This window comes from Eptesicus fuscus, chromosome 14 (assembly GCF_027574615.1).
Source record: "Eptesicus fuscus isolate TK198812 chromosome 14, DD_ASM_mEF_20220401, whole genome shotgun sequence".
In the NCBI taxonomy this organism is placed as follows: domain Eukaryota; kingdom Metazoa; phylum Chordata; class Mammalia; order Chiroptera; family Vespertilionidae; genus Eptesicus; species Eptesicus fuscus.
In genome coordinates, this window is record NC_072486.1 from 38,125,554 (window position 1) to 38,152,175 (window position 26,622).

General features: G+C 44.9%; 1 protein-coding gene across 2 annotated transcripts in view; it reads left to right on the top strand.

Annotated features, from left to right (window-relative positions):
• The window catches only part of MAGI2 (membrane associated guanylate kinase, WW and PDZ domain containing 2), a 1,197,465-nt gene that overhangs the window by 1,089,856 nt on the left and 80,987 nt on the right, over nt 1-26,622 (top strand). For both annotated transcript variants that reach the window (XM_054725983.1, XM_054725982.1), the window contains 2 exons: nt 1,781-2,000; nt 3,288-3,431. In XM_054725983.1, the coding sequence (XP_054581958.1) occupies nt 1,781-2,000; nt 3,288-3,431 (364 nt within the window). The remainder of the gene's footprint in view (nt 1-1,780; nt 2,001-3,287; nt 3,432-26,622) is intronic.

Below are 26,622 nucleotides of genomic sequence, written 5' to 3' on the forward strand. Positions count from 1 at the left end.
GGAGACTTGACTTGGGGTGGTGAACATACAATATAATATACAGATGATGTTTTATAGAATTGTACACCTGAAACCTGTACAATTTTATTAACCAATGTCACCTCAATGAATTCAATAAAAAAGAAAATAAATAAATGAAAATAAAATAACTATATTACTAACCCCCTTCCAAAAACCCCAAATAAGTACATCTATTTTTGTATACTTTCAGTATGTCCTCACCAAATATTAGATTACACTAATGGCAATGGTTCCTGTGGGTGATTTTTTAAAATATTTCGTATAAGCAGCATCAATGAAACCATAAGCCAATAAAACAAACAAAAACATACGCCATAGTCTTAAAGGTAAAAGTTCGACTGGTTTTGAACTTGTTTTCCTGACACATATGAGTTTTTCCTTGGTGCTAAATATTTTCCCAATTCCTCAAACTTTCCATCTTAATTTTATATAAAATTGTTGTTATATGAAATGTATTTTTTTACTTTATTTTTGTCGTTGACACTATTATAAATGTCCCCATTTACAACTCCCCTTTGCCCACCTCCACCCAGGCCCTGCTCCCCTACCCCTACTCCCCCACCCCCCACTTTCCTCTCACCACACTATTGTATGTGTCTATGTGTCATGCATATATGTTCTTTGACTAATCCCTTCATCTTCTTTCATCTAGTCTTCCCTTCCCGCTTCCCGTCTGACAGCTGTCAGTTTGTTCCATGTATCCATGCCTCTGTTTCTATTTTGCTTGTCAGTTTATTTTGTTCATTAGATTCCACATATAATTGAGATTATATGGTATTTGTCTTTCTCTGACTGGTTTACGTATTTTTTCAATCTACCTCTATCCCTAAGTAGCTTATTATAGACTTTCTGTGGCAATAGGTAAAGAACTACAGTATTAAGTATTCCTCTATACTATGGTGATAATTTTTCAGTTTACCTTATTCATGACCCCATAATGGTTGGTATAAGCTATTTTAGTCCCCTTTTGGAACTGGAAATCCTCTCAGTTTAGAGCAGTTTGGATGCACAGAACAGTGCTAAACAACTAGTTCTGGTTTCTGTATTTTATTAGTAAATAATTTCTAGGAACAAGAAAGAGACAAAGGTTAAGCATAAACATTTTTGCCTTTCCTTCCATTTTATGACCATGATGGTATCTCATACTTATCTGATAGCTGTAGTCTAGTATTCAAACTCTACACAATATGTTTCTATTCTTACCAATGACCCCGTGACTTTCTACTTGATTTGTATTTGGTGAGGATACCTTACTATCGCTCCTCTGTAATATATTGAAAAAGAACAAACCTAACTGGGTAAAATAGCCTTTAATTATGTACTTGTGGAGTATTTCGAGATCATGTGAACTGTGTTTTCATAAAGTAATGGTCTGCCAAGGTGTGTATGTGTGAGAGAGAGACAGAGAAACAGAGAGTTGGTTTACTGGTGTTAAGACAGACTGCTATTTCAGGATGCATAGTTAAGTATTTAATCCCCTTGATTTGTGCAGTTGTAGTTTTTACACAGCCAAATCAAAAAGGGATATCCATAAGTCCTTTTCCACAAAGCTGAGGTTGAACCATCATTTTCACCTTGTTATCTCAAGGAGCCAAATGGAAAGTATACAATATGGTATTAGTTAAAGATTGAAAAATAATACTTACTATTTGTTTAATCTTCTCATACTTCTGAACATGCAAGAGGAACGAGTCATTTGATCATTCTACCTCCTTAGAATACTGAGATACCAAAGTAAATCCCATTTCCATTTATTTAGTTACAGGTCAGAAGTCAAAGCAAGACAAGATGTGAAGCCGGACATCCGACAGCCTCCATTCACGGACTACAGGCAGCCCCCCCTGGACTACAGGCAGCCCCCAGGGGGGGACTACCAGCAACCCCCACCCTTGGACTACAGGCAGCCTCCGCTGCTGGACTACAGGCAGCACTCCCCCGACACCAGGCAGTACCCTCTGTCAGACTACAGGCAGCCCCAGGTACCTCGGCCAATGAGGTCATCGCAGGCCCAGGACCAAGACTTCCTGAAGTACAAAAAATGAAATAGAATGGGAGGCAGAGGAAAGAACACCCTTCTGAGATAGACAGCCCAAGTTCTATTCCTAGTTATGATATCATCTGGGTAACACCCACATCCTCAAAGCGCTCTGAATAAATAAATCTTTTTCAGAATAAAGCAGGACAATCAATCAATCAGTGGGTGAGTGGTAATGGGATGAACTAATTCCTGCTAATATTAGCTAGCTAATTCCCAGTATATTGTCTTGTCAAAGTTGAAAAAAACAAAAAAGCTCTTATCTGGAATCTCTAATACAGATAATGCAGAAAATTTTACAGATGTCAGCAATGGAGGTATTTTACATCCATACTTATTTACAAAGCCCCTACCTCCCATTTGGTGGGAAAGGGCCAAGTCCTTATGCATAAGGATAAGGCCAAGCCTGGCTTCATCAACCAACCTGCAACCTCTGTCATAAGCACCCAGTCTCTGCCTACACAACACTGGTTCTTATAATTATTTGTTCATGTTAGATGTGCCTTATGGCGACTCCCATAACCCCTCTGAGCTTCGTTTTCCTAAATGGGGGGTCTTCCTTGCACACTATGGTGAGGATTCTACTTTAATGAAAAGCACTTAGACCAGAGCTTGGTATCTAATAAATATTCAACTAGATAACAAGATACAGATTAAATATAATTTCAATTAATTGTGTTTTACTTAGGATTTATCTCCCCCAAATTTTAAGAACACTGAAGGTCAGGAAATCTTGGGCATACTGCATTTTATGTAAAAGACAAATTGATTGTCTACACTCCAACTTGATATTCAGTAGTTTGTGCACAGAATTGTAGTAAGACCCCCATAAAAATTTATTTTTCTAATTAGCAAACCTCTAACTTACACACATACACATATGCACATATTCAGGACTGGTACATTTATTTATACAGCTCCACAGCACCGAATGAGAACACTCAAAGAAAGAATATGGCCCAGGCCTATATGCAGTAATTACATGTTAACCAAGTAAACTGATGAACATCAATGTAAAACAAGCGACACAATGACCAAGTAAATTGTGTACTCATCTGCTCAAACCTTTGGAACTTGGTCTTGCATTTTGCGGGACTGTGCGGTCAGATTGCATCTCACAACACCAACTCATTTGGAACACATTATAGGAGAGAGAAGAACAGAGAGAGTGAATACAGAAGCTTCTTTGATATTAAACGATTGTTTATTCCATTTTCTCCTGGCCCCAAAGGATTTCGATTATTTCACCGTGGACATGGAGAAAGGAGCCAAAGGATTTGGGTTCAGCATTCGTGGCGGAAGGGAATACAAAATGGATTTGTACGTGTTGAGATTGGCAGAAGATGGGCCGGCAATAAGGAATGGAAGGATGAGGGTAAGAACAGTCCTTTTTATAAAATTGCTTCATTCTGAAGGAAACTGATGGTGGCATTAGAAGAGTGCTGAAGCATGCCATTAAGCAAACAGATGATGTAGGTTTTACTTCCTTTCATTTCATGACCCAATTTTCTGAAGTTTGACCAAAAGTTATGTAAGAATTTGATCACTTATTTTCCTGCTTATAGCCTTCTAATTGACAAATAGTGTTTTACATATAGTTTTCCTAAAGAGTGAACTAAAGAAAATGGACAAAGTAATCTAAGAAGTGAAAACAGCGCTCCATATTTTTCCGTGGTTTGATGATTCAATTTTCATTTGAGAGCACATCTTTTTGAAATGTATTTTTAGCTTTTTTCTCCACATTGATTAATCAAATGGTTCTGTGTTTCTTTGGAAATATTTCTGGTGTGTTGACTGGTCTTTCAGCTTTGATGTCGGGCAGACAGAAACATTTGGAGAAAGGTGGACTAAGCTTCTTGGATACAAGTTGTCCATAAATATGATAGCAGTGAGAATTTTTTCCAATTAGAGTGTAAGGCTATAGAGTGTATTTTTTAATGTAGTAGTTACTTCGAGTCTTCTGATTGATGGGTAACTGATTTTCATCTAAAGGTACAAAAACAAAGCTTGATAACAATATAGAATGTTAGTCTCTCTCCCTTTCTCTCTGTAAAATGGTGATTAGTAAGCACATAACAAAGACTAGTTATTATTATAAATAAAATCTCGAATTCATTCTTGCCCACCCTCATTGCTCTTATACTTAATACAGAAAAGCTGTGGTTCTTGGCTGGGTTCTTCCACTGAGCCTCACAAACCAATTGCTCCCGGACAATTGAATAAATCTGTTATTCCTACCACCAACTCGACCATTTCTGGGATTCTCATTCCCACAGTGCAAAAGTAGAAAGTATGTAAATTGTGTCTATTTTTCTCTCTCCCTTCACAATGCTTTGACAGCTGGGAAGTATCCAAGTTGGAATCTGAACCCAAGCAAAGCTGACTTGAGAGACACCCCCACCCTTGCCCCATCCAACACCCGCGTCCTCTGCACGTGGTTCTAGCATAGGCCTCCGCATGGTTTCTTGGCTCTCAGCTTCCCTGTAAACAGAAGGGTACTTTCTAAACATGCTGAAAACTCATAAGTGGGTAAATAAAACAAAATTAATCTTTGCAGTGCAGATGAAAGGAGCACAGCAGGAAGGCCATGAGTGAACCATACCCTGCGAGAGAGAATAGCCCCACCCCGACTCCCGGTGGACTTCAGACATGGCCTGTGTGGATGTCAGTAGCCACATTGTTTTTTAACAAGTGGTCTAAATGACTGGCTGTTCAATATATACAGTACTGCCAAGGCATAGAAGCCTAAATATAGAAGTACTCTATATAAAAAAAAAAAATACTCTTACAAAATACAAACCAGAGCAATGGTTCTCATTGTGGTCCCTGGTATCAGCATCACCTGGGAATGTGCTACAAGTGCAAATTCTCAAGCCACACCATAGACCTACGAAATCAGAAACTCTACAAGTGGGGTCATCCGGCTGTGTTTGTGTGATTCACCGCCAGGTGACTGGTACAAGCTAAAGTTTGAGAACTGCTGAGTTAGAGGGAAGCTGTCATACACAGTGTGATGCAGGTAGGATGTGTGTGGTTAGGGCTTTGTTAATCCCCGCTAGAGCTTGTCTAAGGAGATTCTTACCTTGTTCCAATGGTGTGCTAGAGGTACTCCAATCCATGTAAACACAGATTTAGAATTCATGGGCAGGTATTCAGTTGTATGAAAGATGCTTTATCTTGCTGATAGTAAAAATGAGTCCTCTATCTGGGTTTCCAAAAGAATTGTATTATTAAAAAAAAATTAAAAAGAGCCACTTGGGAGTCACAGAAATTCCATGGATCAGCTTTTACTGCTTGATTGTATCTCCAATCTTTAAAATAAGGCTGAGGCCCTGGCTGATGTGGCTCAGTTGGTTGGGCGTCTTCCCATGCCATCAAAAGGTTGCTGGTTCAATTCCTGGTCAGAGCACTTGCCTGGGTCGAGGCCTCAATCCCCAGTGTGTGTGTGGAGGAGAGGTATAGGAGGCAGCAGATCAATGTGTTCTCACATCGATGTTTCTCTCCCTCTCCCTTCCTCTCTCTCTCAAATCCAATTAAAAATAAAATAAGGCTGAGAGCTGAGCAGAAATGGATGAAAGAGTTCTTTTCTGCTTTTTATGGATTACATTTGATATTCAAATGTCTGAAGTTTTTCTCACTCATGAGTTCTTATGGCACCAGTGGAGAATTTGTCTAGGGTGACAAAATCCATGTCAGGAAAAAGGGTTACTTCATTATATAAGTTGAAAGGTACTCATATTATCCACTGTCTGAATTATATAAATATTTTGTTACGTATATACAGATCAATAATTGTTCTTCATAATAGCACATAATTAATTCATATCTTATTTTCATGTTTATTATCAAATTTAATGATTTAAAGCTAATCTTTTCCACCTTCATTAGTACTTACCTATAATTGGCAATAACTTTAAATTCACAGATGTGTTTAAATTACTTCAACAAGGACCTGGATCAACCAGTATTGGCGTGAATCAGTGGTTTGATTATTTTATATATTTTTTATATATATTTTATTGATTTTTTACAGAGAGGAAGGGAGAGGGATAGAAAGCTAGAAACATCGATGAGAAAGAAACATCGACCAGCTGCCTCCTGCACGCCCCCTACCGGGGATGTGCCCGCAACCAATGTATATGCCCTTGACCAGAATCAAACCTGGGACCCTTCAGTCCACAGACCGATGCTCTATCCACAGAGCCAAACCGGTTTTGGCGTGGTTTGATTATTTTAAACTAATACATAAACTGTATAACATATAAGTTACCAATTTGGAAATTTCACACTGAAATTAATTAGGGGCCCATTATTCATCTTTGTTTTTTTCATCTTATTTTAAAGTTCCCACTTAATACCATTAGTGCCCAGATAAATATAGATTTTAAATTTCTGCACTTATGATGCTTATAAGACAACTTACACCGCAATGGCTACTATGACTTGGTTCATAAAGTTCCAAGACTCCTGGGAAAAGTAGGTGAACTAGATGTTCGCAGGCAACCTTTAAAAATAAGTTCAAGAAGAAAACCAAGATGGCGGCATAGGTTAAACACCTAACCTGCAGCCGGGCACAACAATTTCAAAAATACAACTAGAGGTCAGAACGGACATCGTCCAGAACCACAGGAGAGCTGGCGGACTGAAATACCCACAGCTGGGGGGAAGGAGAAGGCCACGGGGACAGTCGGGGAAGCCGTAAAAGCCTGAGGTATGGAGAAACGGGCGGAGACACGAGCACACGCGCCTGCGGGGAGGATGGAACCGGAGAGGAGGGGGCGGCTGATGACCTGGCTGGAGTTCACTGGCAGGAAGGAGATAAAGGCTCCGGAGTGCGCTGAGCACCGGCTCCGAATGCACTGAACCCCATTCCGGGCGAAACCCTGGGAAACTCACTAACTTTCGCAACTCCGCCGCCCCCGCAGGCCGCCCGGCCCGGGACGCTGGGGACGCCGCCGCAGCGGCGGCGCCCGGAGCCCGGCGGCCTCCCAGCACCCGTCCCCGCCGCGCAGCCCCCGCGCGCCTGGTGCCGCGGGCCACGCACCCCGCACACTGGACGGAGGCCCGGGCGCCCTTTCCGTGCACCTCCCGGCGGCGCTAGACTTCAGTAGAGTTGACTGAAATGAAGGGATTAAGAGATACGGATTGAGAAGTTTGAAAAAGATGGCGGCGGAGGTTAGGGGCTGTTCTGTTGCCTCGCACCCAGCGAAATCGGAGGGAATGAGGTGTGGAGGTGCGTGGGTCTGGCTGGTGGCGGGGGAGAGGGGCTTTTGTTCCAAACCCAGGGGAGATTGGCTCTCCATCACCCTGAAACCCATCTTCTGGCGAACCCCGGGAGACCCAGATGCCTGCGGGGAGAGGCGGGACTCTTGCGGAGGTGCGCCCAGCAATCAGTGTTTGCTGCGCTGGAGTGCGGAACGAGGGGACTTAGATACGTGGAAGGCAGAAGGACCAGACTCACAGCCATCTTGGCTCGCCGCACCATGGCCTGTGGGCGCCCTGAGACCCCGCCCCACCCTGGGACCCGCCCCGCACGTTTTGAAGACCTGCCCCGCAAGTCTCGCAGGCACACCTGCGCCCCAAGCAACGGCTTATGCATGTGGGTGGCCTGCCCTCTGGCAGCGGACCAGATGATCTGCTGTTCTAGTCGGACTGCTCCAGTGCCACTCAGACAGGAGGAAGAAACTACAGTTTTTGCTGTAATCCTTGCTGAGTGCCTAAGGCAGTAGCTGATCTACACCCCATTGGAGACCCAGAAACGAGGGCATCTAGTGGTCTGTAGGAGATGACACCAGATTTCAACCACGTGCATAAGGGACACATTCAACGGGAATATTCAGTGAGCGCCAAAGCTTTGCTGCACCAAGACCCGGCCCATAAACGTGTCTCCTGCACAGCAACTCTTCCTTTATTGACAAAGAGAGCCCCCCCAGTGACACCAACAACAATCAAGACTTAACTATACAAAGGAGGACCAAGATGGAGGCATAGGGCGGAAGCCTGATTGTTGCCTACCACAACAACTTTGAGACTACGACAAGAGAGCAGAGCAGACACCATCCAAGACCACCATAGGGCTGGCTGAGTAGATGCTCTACAACTAGAATAAAAGAGGGGTATGTGGGATGATGCTGATGCCGGTGACCCAAAGACCACACTTTAAGAACTACGGCTCAGGCGACACAAAAGAACTATGGCTCAGGCGATACAACAGCGGCCTGGAACATGCTCGGCGCAGTTCCCCCGGCGGTCTCCGGCTGAGGGGACGGCTCCACTGGCAGCCAAGCACGGACAGACGAACCCCTATGAGACATGGGGTGGGAGACTCCGCGCTTGCTGACCTCTGAGTCCGTCAAGAATCTCAACGCCTCGGAAGCGGCCAGGTGCGCATGCTCGGCGACCGGCCACCGATGCAGACCCAAGGGCCGACGCAGCGACGCCAGACTGGCCCACCGCCATGCACCGGGTGCACTGGAGCTTCACCGAGCCGCCGCCCGACGAGCTCTGCAGCAGCCATACCGGAGCTCCGGAAGGATGGCCAGGGGAATTGCTGAGGGGGGATTGACCGGCAGGAATTGGGATCGGGAAGACGGGGCCCCGCTGAGACCCGGGTGCGGGCGGGGTTGCGCGCCTCTGGGCTCGGGTGTGGTCACACGCCTCTGGGTATAAGTGAGGCCTCACGTCCCTGGGTCTAGGTGAGGCCACATGCCCCTGGGTCCAGGTGAGGCCGGACTCCGGGTCCGGGTGAGGCCAAGTGCCCCTGGACCCGGATGACGCTGGATCCCGTGCCCGGGCGAGGCCAAGCGCCCCTGGGTCTGGGAGAGCCCACACACCCCTGGGTCCAGGCGAGACCATGTGTCCCTGGATCCGGGTGAGGCCGCGTGCACCTAGGCCCGGGTGAGCCCAAGTGGCCCTGGGTCTGGGAGAGGCCAAGCGTCCCTGGGTCCGGGTGAGACCATGTGTCCCTGGATCTGGGTGAGGCCTCGTGCACCTAAGCCCGGGTGAGCCCAAGTGGCCCCGGGTCTGGGAGAGGCCAAGCATCCCTGGGTCCGGGTGAGACCATGTGTCCCAGGATCCGGGTGAGGCCTCGTGCACCTAGGCCCGGGTGAGCCCAAGTGGCCCTGGGTCTGGGAGAGGCCAAGCATCCCTAGTCCGGGTGAGACCATGTGTCCCTGGATCCGGGTGAGGCCTCGTGCACCTAGGCCCGGGTGAGCCCAAGTGGCCCTGGGTCTGGGAGAGGCCAAGCGTCCCTGGGTCCGGGTGAGACCATGTGTCCCTGGATCCGGGTGAGGCCTCGTGCACCTATGCCCGGGTGAGCCCAAGTGGCCCTGGGTCTGGGAGAGGCCAAGCGTCCCTGGGTCCGGGTGAGACCATGTGTCCCTGGATCCGGGTGAGGCCTCGTGCACCTAGGCCCGGGTGAGCCCAAGTGGCCCTGGGTCTGGGGGAGGCCAAGCGCCCCTGGGTCCGGGTGAGACCATGCGTCCCTGGATCCGGATGAGGCCTCGTGCACCTAGGCCCGGGTGAGCCCAAGTGGCCCTGGGTCTGGGAGAGGCCAAGCGTCCCTGGGTCCGGGTGAGACCATGCGTCCCTGGATCCGGGTGAGGCCTCGTGCACCTAGGCCCGGGTGAGCCCAAGTGGCCCTGGGTCTGGGAGTGGCCAAACGTGCCTGGGTCTGGGTGAGACCGTGCGTCCCTGGATCCGGGTGAGGCCTCGTGCACCTAGGCCCGGGTGAGCCCAAGTGGCCCTGGGTCTGGGAGAGGCCACGCGTCCCTGGGTCCGGGTGAGACCATGCGTCCCTGGATCCGGGTGAGGCCTCGTGCACCTAGGCCCGGGTGAGCCCAAGTGGCCCTGGGTCTGGGAGAGGCCAAGCGTCCCTGGGTCCGGGTGAGACCATGCGTCCCTGGATCCGGGTGAGGCCTCGTGCACCTAGGCCCGGGTGAGCCCAAGTGGCCCTGGGTCTGGGAGTGTCCAAACGTTCCTGGGTCCGGGTGAGACCGTGCGTCCCTGGATCCGGGTGAGGCCTCGTGCACCTAGGCCCGGGTGAGCCCAAGTGGCCCTGGGTCTGGGAGTGGCCAAGCGTCCCTGGGTCCGGGTGAGACCATGCGTCCCTGGATCCGGGTGAGGCCTCGTGCACCTAGGCCCGGGTGAGCCCAAGTGGCCCTGGGTCTGGGAGAGGCCAAGCGTCCCTGGGTCCGGGTGAGACCATGCGTCCCTGGATCCGGGTGAGGCCTCGTGCACCTAGGCCCGGGTGAGCCCAAGTGGCCCTGGGTCTGGGAGTGGCCAAACGTTCCTGGGTCTGGGTGAGACCGTGCGTCCCTGGATCCGGGTGAGGCCTCGTGCACCTAGGCCCGGGTGAGCCCAAGTGGCCCTGGGTCTGGGAGAGGCCAAGCGTCCCTGGGTCCGGGTGAGATCATGCGTCCCTGGATCCGGGTGAGGCCTCGTGCACCTAGGCCCGGGTGAGCCCAAGTGGCCTTGGGTCTGGGAGAGGCCAAGCATCCCTGGGTCTGGGTGAGACCATGCGTCCCTGGATCCGGATGAGGCCTCGTGCACCTAGGCCCGGGTGAGCCCAAGTGGCCCTGGGTCTGGGAGAGGCCAAGCGTCCCTGGGTCCGGGAGAGACCATGTGTCCCTGGATCCAGGTGAGGCCTTGTGCAACTAAGCCCGGGTGAGGCCACGTGCCCCTGGGTCTGGGAGAGGCCAAGCGTCCCTGGGTACGGGTGAAGCCAGATCCTGGGTCCGGGTGAGGCCGTGCGCCCCTGGATCCATCCGGGTGAGGCTGGGTCCCAGGCCCGGGTGAAACCACGTGCCCCTTGGGTATGGGTGAGGCCACGTGCCCCTTAGTCTGGGTGACGCCGTGCCCCTGGGTTCGGCCGAGACCAAACCAGAGGGAGTCGGACCTCCGTTACCACCATTTGTCCACCATCCAGAGCTGAGGGGTCAGTGCTGACATGTACACATAAGGAACTACTGGACATCGAAATTGGGTCTCAAAAGAACTGTTGGTCCAGGGGGAAGCTCGCTACAGATTGATTCATTTGCCTGTCAGCATAAATATTATTGCTCGTCTCACATTCAGTTCTTATTAGTATATATCTAGTGACATATGATCTCGTTCATCTAGAGGAAATGATGAACAACATAGACTGAGGAACAAGAACAGAACCAGAAGCAAGGAGGCATCGATCGGACTATCGGGCCTCAGAGGGAGGATAGGGGAGGGGAGGGGGAGGGTGGGGGGAGGGGGAGAGTTCAACCAAAGGACCTGTATGCATGCATATAAGCCTATCCAACGGTTAAGTTCAACAGGGGATTGGGGCATGCGTGGGGAGAGGGGTGGGATGGGAATGGGGGGATGAGGACAAATATGTGACACCTTAATCAATAAAGAAATTAAAAAAATGAAAAAAAAAAATAAAAAAAAAAAAAAAAAAAGATAATTGTCCTATGATTCTATAAGATATTAATTTTAGGGGAACTTGACTGAAGAGCACATAATTTTCTGTAGTATATGTGTAATTGTTCTGTAAGTCTAAAATTATTTCAAAATAAAAATTTAAATAAACACAAAAAAAAAAAAAATAAAAAAAAAAAATAAATAAAAATAAAAATAAGTTCAAGAAGAAACGCTAGCACCAGGTTCTTCCCAGCCTCTAAAATACGCAGGCACCGTTCTTCTGTGCCTACACTAAACACAAACACATGCTTCGTGATCCGGTGTATTTGGAGAACACTTCATTTTTTTCCCCTTTTTCATATTCAGAAACAGGTAATGATCCGGTAATAGCAGTATATCTTAGCTTAAACCCAGCACAGTAGAATTGCTCAAATCAAAATGACTATGCCAGAACTGGATGACTCTGGAAAATCCTTTTCGGTAACAATTAATGAGTCACTGTGCCCTTGGTTTAGGGATGTAAATAATGCTGCTTTTGAAAACTTAGTTAATGCACCAGATGTAAGTCTCTGAACCTAAGACTTTTCCTGGGTCTTTTACATCCGCCTTGGTTGTAGGACAGTGGCGGTATGTGCCTGATTGGTGGTATAAGACTTTGCTACGAATACATAGAAAACCAGTACAGTTGCAGGCAGTGGGGGGAGGGGAGGGAGAGCACAGAGGAGGTGACTAGAGTGGGTGTAAAAGCAGCTTCTCGCACTGGGGATTCTAAGAAACATTGGCACGGATACGTATTTTTAAAGCATGTCCTTAGGCATCCAAGTGAGATCCCAGGCATCCAAGAGAATATTCATGAATCTTGTGATAGACAGCTAGATATATCCCAAGAGTGAGTTCCAGGTAAATGACTTGACTAGTCTTTCTGGGCAGCTGAGGCAATGAAAATTATCTTAGCAAAGATCTGTGGCAAATTAGACTGTTTGACTTTCAAATCAATCAATAAGTACTCACACCGAACATAGTTAGTTGTTTTTTTCCTCCTTGAAAAGCATTGTATGTTTAGTCATTTTTTTTTTTTGTCAAATAAATACTTTCTTTCCACCTGATGAAACAAGAGTCAGATGAGGCAAACATCCTGATAAGGTACAATGGATTTCTTCAAAATATGAGAACCTACCAATAGCAAGCCAGGATCAGATAGTAGTGGGGAATTTACAAACCAAAGTTCAGATACATAAGAGAGAATAAGAAACTTTTTCAGAAGCTCAATTAGATGCTTATTTAAAAGAGAGGCTCCGAGATCCCTGTATCAGAAACATGTAAGAGTAACTAAATAAATGGATTTAAAGATTCACTAAAATTATGACTATTTGGGGCCCTTCTAAACCCTCAGCCTCACTCAGAACCTTCCAAATAATCAAATGTGGTACATTTGCTTTATTAAAATTTAAATCATCAATCCACTTTGTTGAAAATAGAAAGAATGATAAATACCTGATAGCACTGATGGGAGGACTTGAGAAATATACCAGGAGATAGAATTGATATTTTTTATTAAGACAAAAGAGTGAGGTATTAGGTTGTGAGAAGAGACATCGATATTAAGATATGTCATGGAATACAATTTAAGTTGAATAGTACAGTGAGAAAAACACCAAGAAAAACTATGTGACCATAATTACATGAAATAGTCACTTTATCAAAAAAAAGTAGAGAGTAACATGTTTTTACTTTAATTACTAGATAGTTTTTCAACATCAATATTAAAAGTTGAATGACAAAACAAAATACAACCTGTAAATGCAGAAAATAACGGGAATGGGGGCAATCATCATGTCTGATTGCTTTTCTTCAGTCATCAAGTAGGCTAGTATAAGAGAAACACAACTGACATTCAGATTTAAGGAAGCAATATAAGAAATTATTAGAAAATATAAATGGATGTATTTTTTAAAGATTGTTTTGAAATTTGTAAAATAGTCCTAATAAAGTCGAGAGGGATAAAATTTTCATAACTGATGAATAAATCTCTGGTGCAATGCTCTTAGGGACACAATCTAATTAAAAACTGAAGATAAATAGGAAACACAGGAAAGAATAATGAACATGCAAAATAATTTACTGGTGAAGCTCAGTGAAGCAGAGAATCTAGGAAATCAAGAGGCATTGGAGGAAAGGGATAGTAGTCCCAAGTGCTAAAATAAAAATCTCAGAATCGAGGTAAAAGAATCTGAAAGGGGATCAAGTTTTCTCTTAAAAAAGGCAAAATATTAACCCTGTTTCATAAAAGTGTAATACAGTAATCCCCCTTATCTGCAGTTTTGTTTTCCATAGTTTCAGTCACTCACAGTCAACGTGGTCTGAAAATATTAAATGGAAAATTCCAGGGAAAAAAATTCATAAGTTTTAAATTGCAGGCCATTCTAAGTAGCGTGATGAAATCTCTCGATGTCCCACTTTGTCCTTCCTGGGACAAGAATCATCCCTTTGTCCAACATAGCCATGCTGTACATGCTCCCACCCATTAGTCCCTCAGTGCCATCTTGGTTACCAGATCAACAGTGGAGGTATCGTAGTGCATCAAGCAACCTTATTTTAATTAATAATGGCCCCAAAATGCAAGAGTTGTGATGCTGACAACTCAGATATGCCAAAAAGAAACTGTAAAATGCTTCCTTTAAGTGAAAAAGTATGTATATATGGGAGAGGGGGGACATAGTATATAGGATTTGGTACTACCACAGTTGCATGAATGCATTAAGGATCTTGGAACATATCCCCATGGATAATGGGAGACCACTGTATATTCCTCATTTCCATAAAACATTTATATTATAAAAAAGAACATTTTAACTTCATCATCTTAACAACTGTATAACAATTGTATATGCCTACTTAGCATTATATGTTTATTTATAAAATGGTTTACTTTCTTCCTGAAACTTATGATGCAAAAGTCTGCCTGCAGTGGGCCTTGGGGTAACCTAAAACATTATGTTAGACTGAACAATGTGCAAAAAGGATACTGCTTTTTAGAATTTCTCTAGATCAGACTACGTACCTAGACCAGGCGTCCTCAAACTACGGCCCGCGGGCCACATGCGGGTGTTTTTGCCGTTTTGTTTTTTTACTTCAAAATAAGATATGTGCAGTGTGCATAGGAATTTGTTCATAGTTGTTTTTTTTTAACTATAGTCCGGCCCTCCAACGGTCTGAGGGACAGTGAACTGGCCCCTGTTTAAAAAGTTTGAGGACCCCTGACCTAGACGGTCACATATTTAACGTAATTAAATAACACAAAAATATTTTCCTACATGGTGATACAATTTATATTTATACCAGCAACGTAAAAACGCTTCCCTCATCATATGTAAAGATGAGTTTCTTTATGATGCACTTTGATAAAAATATCTTAATTTTTGTGTAACTGACAATCAAATTTTTCCTTTACAGTTTCTACTTTCTGTATCAGCTTTGAAAAATAATTCACTCATATTCTTAAAGATGTCCTATATCTTCTTCTAAAAGTTATATAGTTTTTCTTTTCATATCTAAGTCTTTAGTCACCTAGAATTAATTTCTCTGTATAATATAAGGTAGAAATCCAATTTCAGTTTTTCCATATGGATAACCACCTATCACAGCACCATTTCTCCCCTATCTGTGATGACAGCTCTATAATAAACAAAAATTCTGTAACTGCAATGGTCTGTTTATAGATTATCAATGCTGTCCTGATGGTCTAATTGTCTATACCTACATCAGTGCTCTTCTTTATCTACCTTTTAATAAGTCTTGAGTTTTGAGGAAGAAACTGCCCATCCCCTCATCCCTAGACACACAGCTCAATTCTTCAGGACTGATGGATATTCTTGGGCTTTTGCTCTTCTATGTGAAGTTTTAGAATTTGCTGTTCCTATTAAGAATTTTGGAATCTATAAGTTAATGTGGGAAACTTGCATCTTTATAATAATACTAGAGGCCTGGTGCATGAAATTTGTGCACGGGGGCAGGGGTGTCCCTCAGCCCAGCCTGTACCTTCTCCAATCCTGGACCCCTCAGGGGATGTCCAACTGCTGGTTTCGACCTGATCCCAGGGATTGGGTCGAAACTGGCAGTCAGACATCCCTCTCTTAATCCTGGACTACTGGCTTCTAACTGCTCACCTGCCTTCCTGCCTGATTGCCCCTAACTTCCCCCCCCACCCCCGCCGCCAGCCTGATCGCCCCTAACTGCCCCCCCCTCCACCAACCTGGTCACCCCTTAGTGCCCCCCTGCTGGCTTTCTTGCCCCCAACTGCCCCCCCTGCCGACCTGGTTGCCCCTCACTGTCCCCCCCTGCCAGCCTGGTCACCCCTTACTGCCCCCCCTGCCGACCTGGTCGCCCACACAGCCTGCTGGTCAGTTGTTTGGTTGTCCCTCGCTAACCCCCCTGCCAGCTTTGTTTTGGGCATCAGAAGATCCTTTACTTTCTTGCCTATTCAGCATGGTAAGGTCATCTCCTATATTATCAGAAACAGGAGTTTGTCACATTTATCTTCAATGAGAAAATTACGGTTGCCAAAACTGCTTTCGCTCTTAGAACTGGCGATGAGTCTCCCTCAGTGTCTCCATGTGGGAGGGAGGGGAGCATATGCTCCCCTCTGTACCTCTGTACCCCAGTGCCCACTTCAGTCACTCTGTAGCACACCTCCCCTCCAACTCCAGTCCCTTTTGTGTGGGTCAGGGGGCCCACAAAGCCATGGATCAGTCCTTGCTGCTGCTACAGCCCTCTGGGTGGTCCCAAGGCTTCCAGCCCTCGTGGTGCCCACACTACTGGATTCTGGGCAGAGAGAAGCAGGTCTCCTCCTCACCCTCTGCCACACTTTGCCACCTCAACACTGTAGCAGCTCTGCTTGGGCCCACCGTCTCACAAAGGTGAGGATGGTCATAAACTCACATGCCTGCAGGGCTGGGCAGGGAGCATAAATGAGTGAAGAATGGAGCAGCCACTACTAACCTAGGCCAACTGCTGATCAGTGGAATGCTGGCTTTCTCCTTCTGCATTTCTGAATTTTGTTGTTGTTTTAAAGAAAAAGCAAAAATCTGTATTTTTAAGAATTAAATTGAAAAAAATTTTATTTTAAAAAGCTGTGCAGGTAAAAAAAAAAAAAAAACAACACAACAAGTCTACAGGCAATGTGAGGTTTCCAACTGCCCTATTTTTGTCATCTGCTGTAAACAGGTACTAGAGCAAAGAGAGGTGGAGTGACTGTGGTCAGAGAGGGGTGAAGCAGTTGCCACACCAGCAGGGTCAGGTCCCACTACAGCCCATCAAAAATGCTCTCTTAAGCCCTGGTGTGCTTTTAGAAGAGACTAATGCAGAAACGTTCGACATGCCTCAGAAATGGGCATGCTGAGAAAATTCTGTATGAAGTTTTGATCTTGTGCCTCATTGCTGTACTTGACATTTTGAAGATGGTTTTTACTCCAAGGAAACTTACTTTGGTGGCCCAAATTGTTTCCTCATTGTTACTTCCTGCCAGGTCTAAGAGGCGTCTGCCCTGGGAGGGGACACTTTTGGTGGTGTGCAGATTCCTGGTGACCGCTCAGAAGAACCCCGCCTTATCTTCCACTGGGCTGTTTGCTTCTGGGACATAAGTGTGTAGACCTGCTTGAATTTGAGGAAGAGCTCTCTTCATATCTTGCTTTTATCCTGACTTTAAACTTGAATGGCATGACATTCTGTCTTGAATTAATTTGCCCTTGAATCCAGAGAAGCAAAGCAGTGAGGCTGTCTCCCTTAGCAACAAGAGACTGTCACACACAGAATTTCTCAGCAGGAAATAGCTGGGTAAAAATAGTGAAAGACGCCCATCAGTGGATCTATCTCAGTTTGAAGCCTCTGGTCATTGACACAGATTGAACTACTTCATTTGTTTTCCATCGGCTAATCTAAGATACTTTCATTGTCTCTTAAACTCACTCACTTTCTTCCTTAACTAAAGACTCTGTCTTAGTGACTTCCTAGTCCACTCCCTATCTCAGTCCCTTTCCTTTTCCACAGTTTCTTCCTCATTGTCAGGAACTAGGGGCAGAAAAAAGAGTAGGAGCCTCTCAGACCTGGTATGCAAATACTGGCTCAATGACTCACTGGCTATCTAGCTCTGACCTTGGACAAGTTACTTGCAGATGGCAGCTCTATAGCTCTGTAACCAAATACCAGGCCTCCTCTGGGCAGCTTCAGGAGTGTGCACATTGGGTGGGGAGGGAGAGAGTGTCCTTCTGGCCAGTTGAACAAACCCTAGCAATTCATAGAATGACAGCATGTCATCATATTCTGCAAGTTATTTAACAGAGAGTCAATTTTACTCAACTGTAAAATGGGAATTGTATTTTCCAGAAAGGGCAGAGTGCCTAGTTCAATATTCCTAAGTTTTCTTCTCTATTCTTCCACACCCCTCTTCTCCCCAAGACCTATACTTCTGTTAAAACACTCCATACTCTGAGCTCACATATACAGAATGCATGTTTCAAGTAAGTGTGTGTGTCAAGAGGCTACGAAACCTTTCAAATACTAATCAACTTGTATTTGCCTCCCTCCACCCACCCACCCATCCAGTCTGTTAGATAAGATGGCTCTTTTTCAAAACACAAATCTGCTCTGTCTGCCCATTGCTTAAAACCCTCCCATGGCACCCTAAATTTCTTTCAGGGCAAAGATGAGATCCTTCACAAGACTGTTGATGCCCTGCGTGTTCTGGCCTCCCTCCCCAACGCATCTCACCCGAGGCTCCCCTTGCTTTCCATCATCACACCGAGCCGTGTGCAGTCTCTGATAGTTCACCGTGCTTCCTCCTGCTCGTGGGGCTTTTACTCAGGTTGCTCCCTCCTCCTGAAATGCTCCTCCCTCTCCTCGTCACCTGGTTAACTCCTCCTTGTCCAGCTCCAGCACCTCCTCCCCAGAGAATTCAATCAGGTCACACCCACCTGTCATTGGCTCACATCTTCTTCACAGCGTTTTTTTCATGGGGCTAAACTATACAGTTTTGTGTGTGTGCTTATGTTATGAGGTCTGTCTCTCAGGGTATAAACTCCATGAGATCGGGAAAGATGTTGCTCTGTGCTCCCCACTGTACCCCAGTGCCCCACTGTGCCTGGCACATGGGGAGCATGCAGCAAATAGTTACTGCCGAATGAATATGTGAACAGAAACCGCTGAAGAGCAGAACACGGCAGGCGTGTCTGCCAGCTCTGCAGGTCCCCTGGCCATGCTCACTAAGTACATGGCCACAAAGGCGCCTGATGAACCAGGACATGGGACTCACAAATAACTGAGTACCAGAATGTGAATACAGGAGGCAGGTTCCGTCTAACCTACAGGAAGCTTTTCATGCCCTAGTGCCTCACTGACATGCCCTGTCCTCTTTGGGGCTCATTTAACTATTACAAATTTTGTAGTAGCAGTGAGGGAGTGTACGTAAAACCTTATGTGCCTATCACTTTTTTTTAAACTATGCGGCATTTCAAGTCTTGTTTTCCTCATGCATAAGCTCCCTATCATCATGTATGAATGACAAGGTAAGAATGGAAATAAAGGAAGATAAGGTCAAGCAGGAAATAATGAAGGACTTCAAAAGCAGGAGGTATGCAAAACATGACAGGATAAAGGGTGACACGACAGGTACGCTGGAGCCTGCTGGAAAAGGTGTACAGGGAGGCAGTGCAATTAGTCGAATGACGGGAAAACCAGGCTTTGGCAGAATTATCGGAATGCTGCAGAACAGAGCCCGGCTAGGTCAATGCAGATAAATGAGCTAAAAAGTTTGATAAAATCCAAAGCCTGAGGGAAGAAAGATAGCAGGTACTTAAGAATCAAGTAGTCCAACTGGAGAAACAAAGCAGGTGTCTGGGCTTGGGTAGATGATTCCAGGGCCCCTGCACTGCGAACATCATCGTTGCATCACCTCCGGGTGCTGACACTCAGCAAACACAGAAAGCTCATCTCTGCATAAAGTGAGCGCCTTTGCATCACGGCCCGCGTCGCTGAGCCACCGGTCGTCTCTCAGCCTTCACTCTGAATCACCCTTCAGATCGTCTGCAAATGTGAAGTTTTTCCTTTATAGTGTGAGTTCTGCTCCAACCCTTTTATGGAGGAAAAGAAAGCCCTCTCACACAGATCAAACCCATTACCTTTTTGTTTTCAGTGTCTGACCTGAGCACTGTGTTAAATGAGCTACACGCGTTCCTTTCAGGACGGAGGGCGAGCGTTGTCTTGATCGGAGAAGGGAGCCATCGGCAGCAGAGCCGGCGGGCATGAGGCTCCGTTGTCAGTGATTCGGGCTCATTATGCCATGTGGGGAGGGCTCCATCCTCTCCTCTGTTCCTCCTGCTGGCTGCCCAACTCTGAACCATTTCCAAAGCAGCTTCCCCTGAGGGCTAGTTAAAGGTTTGGTAAAGGAATCAAAGGGTCAGTGTTAGGATGGCATCTTGGTGGTGAAAGAGTAGACATTGTGAATAAATTAAAAGTAAGGAGAATCTTGGCATTTTAATTATTCGGGTTTTTAATGTTTCTGTGTATGTGTGTGTGTGTGTGTGTGTGTGTGTGCGTGTGTGTGTGTGTGTCTGAGTGTGTGCGTGTCTGTGTGTGTGTGTGTGTGTGTGTGTCTGTGTGTGTGTGTGTGGGTGTGTGTCTGTGTGTCTGTGTGTGTGCGGGTGGGTGTGGGTGTGTGTGTCTGTGTGTGTGTGTGTGTGTGTGTGTGTGTCTGTGTGTGCGTGTGTGTGTGTGTGTGTGTGTCTGTGTGTGCGTGTCTGTGTGTGTGTGTGTGTGTGTGTGTGTGTGTGTGTGTGTGTGTTTGGGGAGGAGGCGGTTGCCTAAGGAAGAGAATGGGAAAGTTACAAACCACTGCTGTGACGTGAAAAGCATTTTCTGGCCTCTTCAATGAGGGGAAGATTTGTGAACATAGCTTCCTCTCTTATACTAAAAGCCATCATTTCTCAGTCTTTATCTGAGAATAAATCAACATTTCTCCTCTATGAAGTTTATGAAATGTCTTTCCATTGTTCATGAAGTCATTCCTTGTCTCCCCCCAGACCTGAAGCTCTCCGGTGAGTGGGCAGAGAGTCGCTCAGTTGGCCCAGTCTCCCACCCCATGTCTCTATTTTAATCAGAAAAAATGGCCGGTGTGGAATACACCTTGACCCTGGTTCACACGGGATTGGGTTTGCAGGGCAGAGCGCTTCAAAAGACATCGAGAGCCACATGCTCTGTTCTTCAACCGTGATTCCAGGCATTTCCCAGTCCTCCTCTGGGGTGCCCGTGTGTTGCCTCTTTGGCGGTACACCATCCTCAGACCAGCACCCCTGCTTTCCCCGCTGCTTCCTAACACCTGCCTGTGGAACAGTGCCGCCGCCTTCTCCAGGTGAAAAAGTCATCACAGTGTCTGACTCCTGCCTGGTTCACCTGGACAAGATACCTGTTTTGTAATAAGTACTTCTCTACATTGGAAGCCATCACCTCTTCTTGATCCTGTGTAAAGCACAGTGACCAAGGCAATCCTGTCTCATTATGTGGTCAATTGGGGAGGTGTGTATTGACATGTTTCCTAAATGCTTAACCTGAATTTCCAGCTGCCTGTTGGACGTGCAAGGCACTCGTTTTCCATTTCAAACCCGCCACCCGTTCTTGACATGATGCCATCTCGGTGACCCAGGTCTTTGTGTAATTATCTGCCAGGAGGGTGACTATACCAGTGGTCTTTAGGACACTGTCAGCAATATTAGCCTCTTGCAGGAGGAAAAGAAGACATCTCAGCCTATTAGCATCACTGTGCTTGTGTATGAGACCTTCAGAGAAGAATACTAAGTCCAGCCCTAACCGGTTTGGCTCAGTGGATAGAGCGTCGGCCTGCGGACTCAAGGGTCCCAGGTTCGATTCCGGTCAAGGGCATCTTGGTTGCGGGCACATCCCCAGTAGGGGGTGTGCAGGAGGCAGCTGATCTCATCAATGTTGCTAACTCTCTCTCCCTCTCCCTCTCCCTTCCTCTCTGTAAAAAATCAATTTTAAAAAATTTAAAAAAAAGAATACTAAGACCAGAAAGGGAAGTTAAAGTCAAACATAAAAAAAGCAAAGAAAGGGGCTAGCAACTTGGATCATTTTCAAATATTGCCTTCCTAGTTCCAGAGGGAAATGGAAAGGGAAACTGAAAAGTAATACCAGAGGGCAAGCTGCTGAGTTAATGCTCAGCAATAGTTACTTAACTCAGGAGTGAGCTCGGTCCTGCGCCGGGCTAGCCTGAAGGTAGCTGGTACACATTGTTTTCGTCTGTGTCTTCCTGGAAATGGACACATACACTAAGGAAACTGAAGTCAGATCCCAAAGTACGTATTCTCTCCTTTCATCCCATTAGCCACTGCCAAACTCGACTCGTAGCTTTGTTTTCCTATTATCCTCTCCCAGCAGCCAGATGGGTCCCACCTGTCTCTAGTTTCTCCCATTCGTGCTTCAGACCACGACTAAAATTATATTCCTAAATCGCAGATGTAATCAAACCTTGTCTCCTCAATAGTTTTCAACAGCTCAACTTTGCTTGCTGGATAAGACCTAAATGTGTTGTTTTTCTTGTTTTGCTTTTGTATTGTTTTTGTTTGTTTGTTTGTTTTCCTTTATTTCATTGGGGTCTTTTCCATCACCATTTATCCCCTATATACCCTCTCCCACCTCCACCCACTCTCCTCCTCACTGCAGTCACCACACTGTTGACCGTGTCCATTAATTCTTTCTCTTTTTTTTTTTCTTTTTTGCTCAATCCCTTTACACACCCACCCCCCAGTACCCACCACCACCATCAGAGCTGTCTGCATGATCTCTATCTAGGAACCCTAGCCCTAACCCAAAAAAAAACGGCCTTATACAGTCTGACCCAATGCAATTTTCCAGCCTTAGGTGCTAGTTCGTCCCCCCCAATTTCTACTTAAAACGTTGCTGCTGCCAGGGCACACACTGCCATTTCACATTCATGTCTTTCCTCCTCCTTTTCCTTCCCAAACAGAATTTCCTCTCTGTCTGTTTCTACCTTTAAACCTTCCTCATCTTTCAAGGACCAGTCTGGCGACCTCGTGAAGCCTTCACTGGTTCCTTCCTCTCACCTCCGTCTTCCACCCACATTCAGAAGTGCTCCTTCATCAGCACTCCCATAACACACTTTTGAATATATTTTTACTATGAAATATAATGAAGTAGAAAACAGATTATAGACTATATATGTGCAGTTTAAACAACAACAAAATAACTACCTGCAAATCATTACCAGCTTAAGAAATAAAGCAATGCCAGTCTATAGGAGGCCTTCTCTCTCTCTTCTCCCTCCCACCCCCCTCTCTGCCAGAGGTGATGCCTCTTCTGAATTCTGTGTTCTTCATTTCACTGTTTTTCTTGATAGTTTACCAATAATAAACCCATTCAACATATTGTTTAGTTTCACATTTTTAAACTTTTATAGACATATAATTATATTTTCTTGATTTTTTTAGCTCAAAATTGTTTGTGAAAGTCACCGTGTTAATCTGTATTACTGTAGTTATTTATTTTCTCTACTGCATAGTTTCCTATAATATGAATATGAGTTTATCTATTTTCCTGTTGGTGGGCATTAGGGTGGTTTCCAGTTTTCTTTTTTCTTAATATATTTTTATTGATTTCAGAGAGGAAGGGGGAGGGAGAGAATGATAGAAACATCAATGATGAGAGAGAATCATTGATCAGCTGCCTCCTGCACGCCCCACAGTGAGGATCAAGCCCGCAACCTGAGCATGTGCCTTGACTGGGAATCGAACCATAACCTCCTGGTTCATAGGTTGATGCTTAATTATTGAGCCACACCAGCTGGGCTCCAGTTTTCTTACTATTAGAAATATTGCTGTTAGGGACATTCTTGTAAAGGTCTCCTGGTACACATGTGCAAGATTTTCTCTTGGGAAAAATTTCTGAACCTATTCCTAAGAGTAGATTTTCTGGGTCCTGGGTTTGAGCAACATCCAATTAACTAAATAATGCCAGAAATTTTTCTAAAGTGTTTGTAACAATATATAAACTCTTAGATGCAGTATATGAGTCCCTGCTGCTTTATATCCTTGTCAACATTTGATATAAAATTGATATTAAATTTCTGTTAGTATAGTGGATATGAAATGCTATATCATTATGGCTGTAATTTTCTTCCTGATTACTAATGAACATCTTTTTATGTTTGACTTATTCATTTTCATCTTCCATGATACTTAAGTTGATGTCTCTTGCCCACATTTCTATTATTATTGTCTTTTCCTTATTGGTTTTTATACATGATGGATATTGTCTTTTTGTTGGTTATATGTTTTGCAAATATCTTTTCCAGTTTGTGGAAGCTCCTTTTCCTTTATGAACTCTTTTGATGAAATCAAATTCTTAATTTTCATAAACTCCAATATATCAATGTTCAATATTATTTGCATTTTTATGTTTTAAGAAATCCTTTCCTGTCTTAAAGTCATTTTTCTAGAAGTTTTAAAGTTGGACTCTTCACATTTAAATCCATCAGGAACTGGTTTAGTATATGGTATGAGGTAGAGATTTATCTTAAAAGATGTTTAACCACAGCATGTAGTTCATTATAGTTTACAGTAAAATTTAATGTTAGATTATAAACATCTTGATATGTAATTGTGTATCATAATCATCTCTGTATCCTCCACTTTCTTAGCACAACACTGTGCACCTAGTGGGTATCCAGGAAGGCCAGAATATCATGGCCATTGGGTACCTCCCACTGTCCCTGTCCTTACATGTGCTTCTGACAACACTGGGAAGACAGCACCGTAGCCAGGAGCATAGCAGCTTCTTTCTCCATCTTGCTGGTCTCCTCCTCTGCCCCATTCCATCCTCTGCAGATGTTCTCTTAAGCAGCGTCCCTGCTCCATTCCTCATATGCTCAGCCAGGGAGCATTGGAAATGGTCAGCCAGTTTGTTTGTTTTGGTCAATAATAGCCTAATAGTACATATCCCAGGAGTATTATAGGAAGCCAGAGATAGGCCTCAGCCTGGTAGAACCAATGCCAGCCTCTTTTCAGATAGTCCAGCATGGCTCAGACATCACCAATCACGGAGAAATATCTGTTATGTTTTTGGATGCCCATTTCCTTAACCACAGATTGCCAGTAAAATGAAAATTCCAGTGGCTTCACTTAGCTTCTCCAACACCAGAGTTATTTAAGATGACACTAAGTACAAAGTTCTTTTCTGAATCATGAAAGGGAAATATTTCAATTCACAGTCTAGATATATTCATGTGTCCTTTTTCTATGCCTTTAATTCTGAGCAACAGAGCATGTATTTACTCAGTATTTATCAGAATAAACATTTCTAGAATGTGCAGAGTACTGAGGGTGGCAGAGCAGCGGAAGAAAAGGAGTCTGGATTTGGCGGATCCCAGCTTAGTCACTTGCTGGGTTTTCTCAGCTTCCTCCTCACAAAATAGAGATCAATATATACTTACCTTGCAGAGTTTTTGTAAAAATTAAGTGAGGTAATGAAAGCAAGTGCACAGCACTGCATGGTGTATTCTAGGTCATCAGTAAGTTATTGAAGGATGATGACCATGATGAAAAAGTGAGGGAGGAGGAGGAATGACTATTGATTATGATGAAATAACCAGTCCAGACTCTTTGGGAATATATACTTTATGATGCTTTCATAGATCAATAACTCAGAAATAAAGCTGACTGCAATAAGAGCTAGAATTAGTGTTACCTTATTTTCAAAACAAAAATTGAAATGTGATTTGATAAGTAAATGAATCCAAGTACATATTAAGATCTAATATTAGAAGCTGGGATTGTCCCAGAAGATCTGAGACATGCAATCCCTATAATTATAATAGAAGCACTGATCATTTGCCCTAGGGAAGATCAGTTTTGTCCTGGAGAGAGTCCTCGGAGCAGGTGATATTTGAGTGGAGTCCTCATGTACCTTCAAAGGTAGATATGAGGAAAGAGAGGAGCAACTCCAGAAAGCAGAGGGAGTATCAGAACAGGACAGAGACATATAAGACTTGGCCCTTCTCCAGGTGCCTTTTTATTATATAAAAAGATTATAAATAATCCTCAAGATGCCAAAGAATCTCCTGGGATAGGAACGGAAACCAGGAAATAAGATGTGGGTAAAGAAAGCAGGAATCTGAGTGCCAGCCCATCCCCATACCTGTTTCAGTCAAAATACCTCTGCTCTTATGTATAATTTATTGCTTCATAAAAGGTAAAAATATATATATATATATTGTGTAGTGTGTGTACCCCTTCCTTGTTTTCTATAACTAATCCTTATGACCCTTTAGGTGACCTTGTGATGCAATTTGCTTTTGTTATTTGTCTTGCAAAATTGTTTGGGTCCTACCTGGGACAGAGGTCAACAGGGTTGTGTGATGTCACTCAAGTCTGGGACCAAACTGCTTTCAAAGACAGGTGGCCCAAGGAGGATGTGGAGCAAGCACAAGCCAGCCCGAATGCAGTCTGTGGTTCAGACCCTTCTGGCATGTAGGTGAGGAGTTGAGCTGCTGACCTGGAGCAGTCAATATTGGATTCTCCTAGGGGAGCACCGAAGGGAAGCATGCAAAGTGCAACGCAGCAGCTCCCTGCCTGGGCCCCAGAGGGACATATATATACTTTTGAGTAGGCAGGCTCCTTTGGGATAGATACGTTTGATGCCTGAGCTCTTTGAATTTCAGAAGGTAAATTAGAGAGCCCTCTAGAGAGAAAAAAACAACTCGGATGTGTCACATGGGGATCTACACAGAATGTTGTCATCCACTGTTAGAGGAGTGTAAGAATCAGTGAATTGCAGAGTTTTTTCCACTGTGGGTTGTTAGTGTTCCCACTCATTTGTGCAGTCTTTTTTAATTAGCTACACTATTAATTAATCTGGCCACATCACAGTGTGTTGGAATGAAACAAATGCATGTACACTTTCCATTTAGCTCTCAGGTATCCAAGTGGCAATAAACCTTACATTTAGAAATGGTAAACCAGACAATAGAAGTACCGGTACGTTGGAAATGTCTGAGAGAACATGTCAACAGTTAGAACCATGGGACAATGAAGTGTGTCATAGCTCTCCATGACATCCTTCTTAGGGAAGCTCATACTTCACATAGATCACAATAA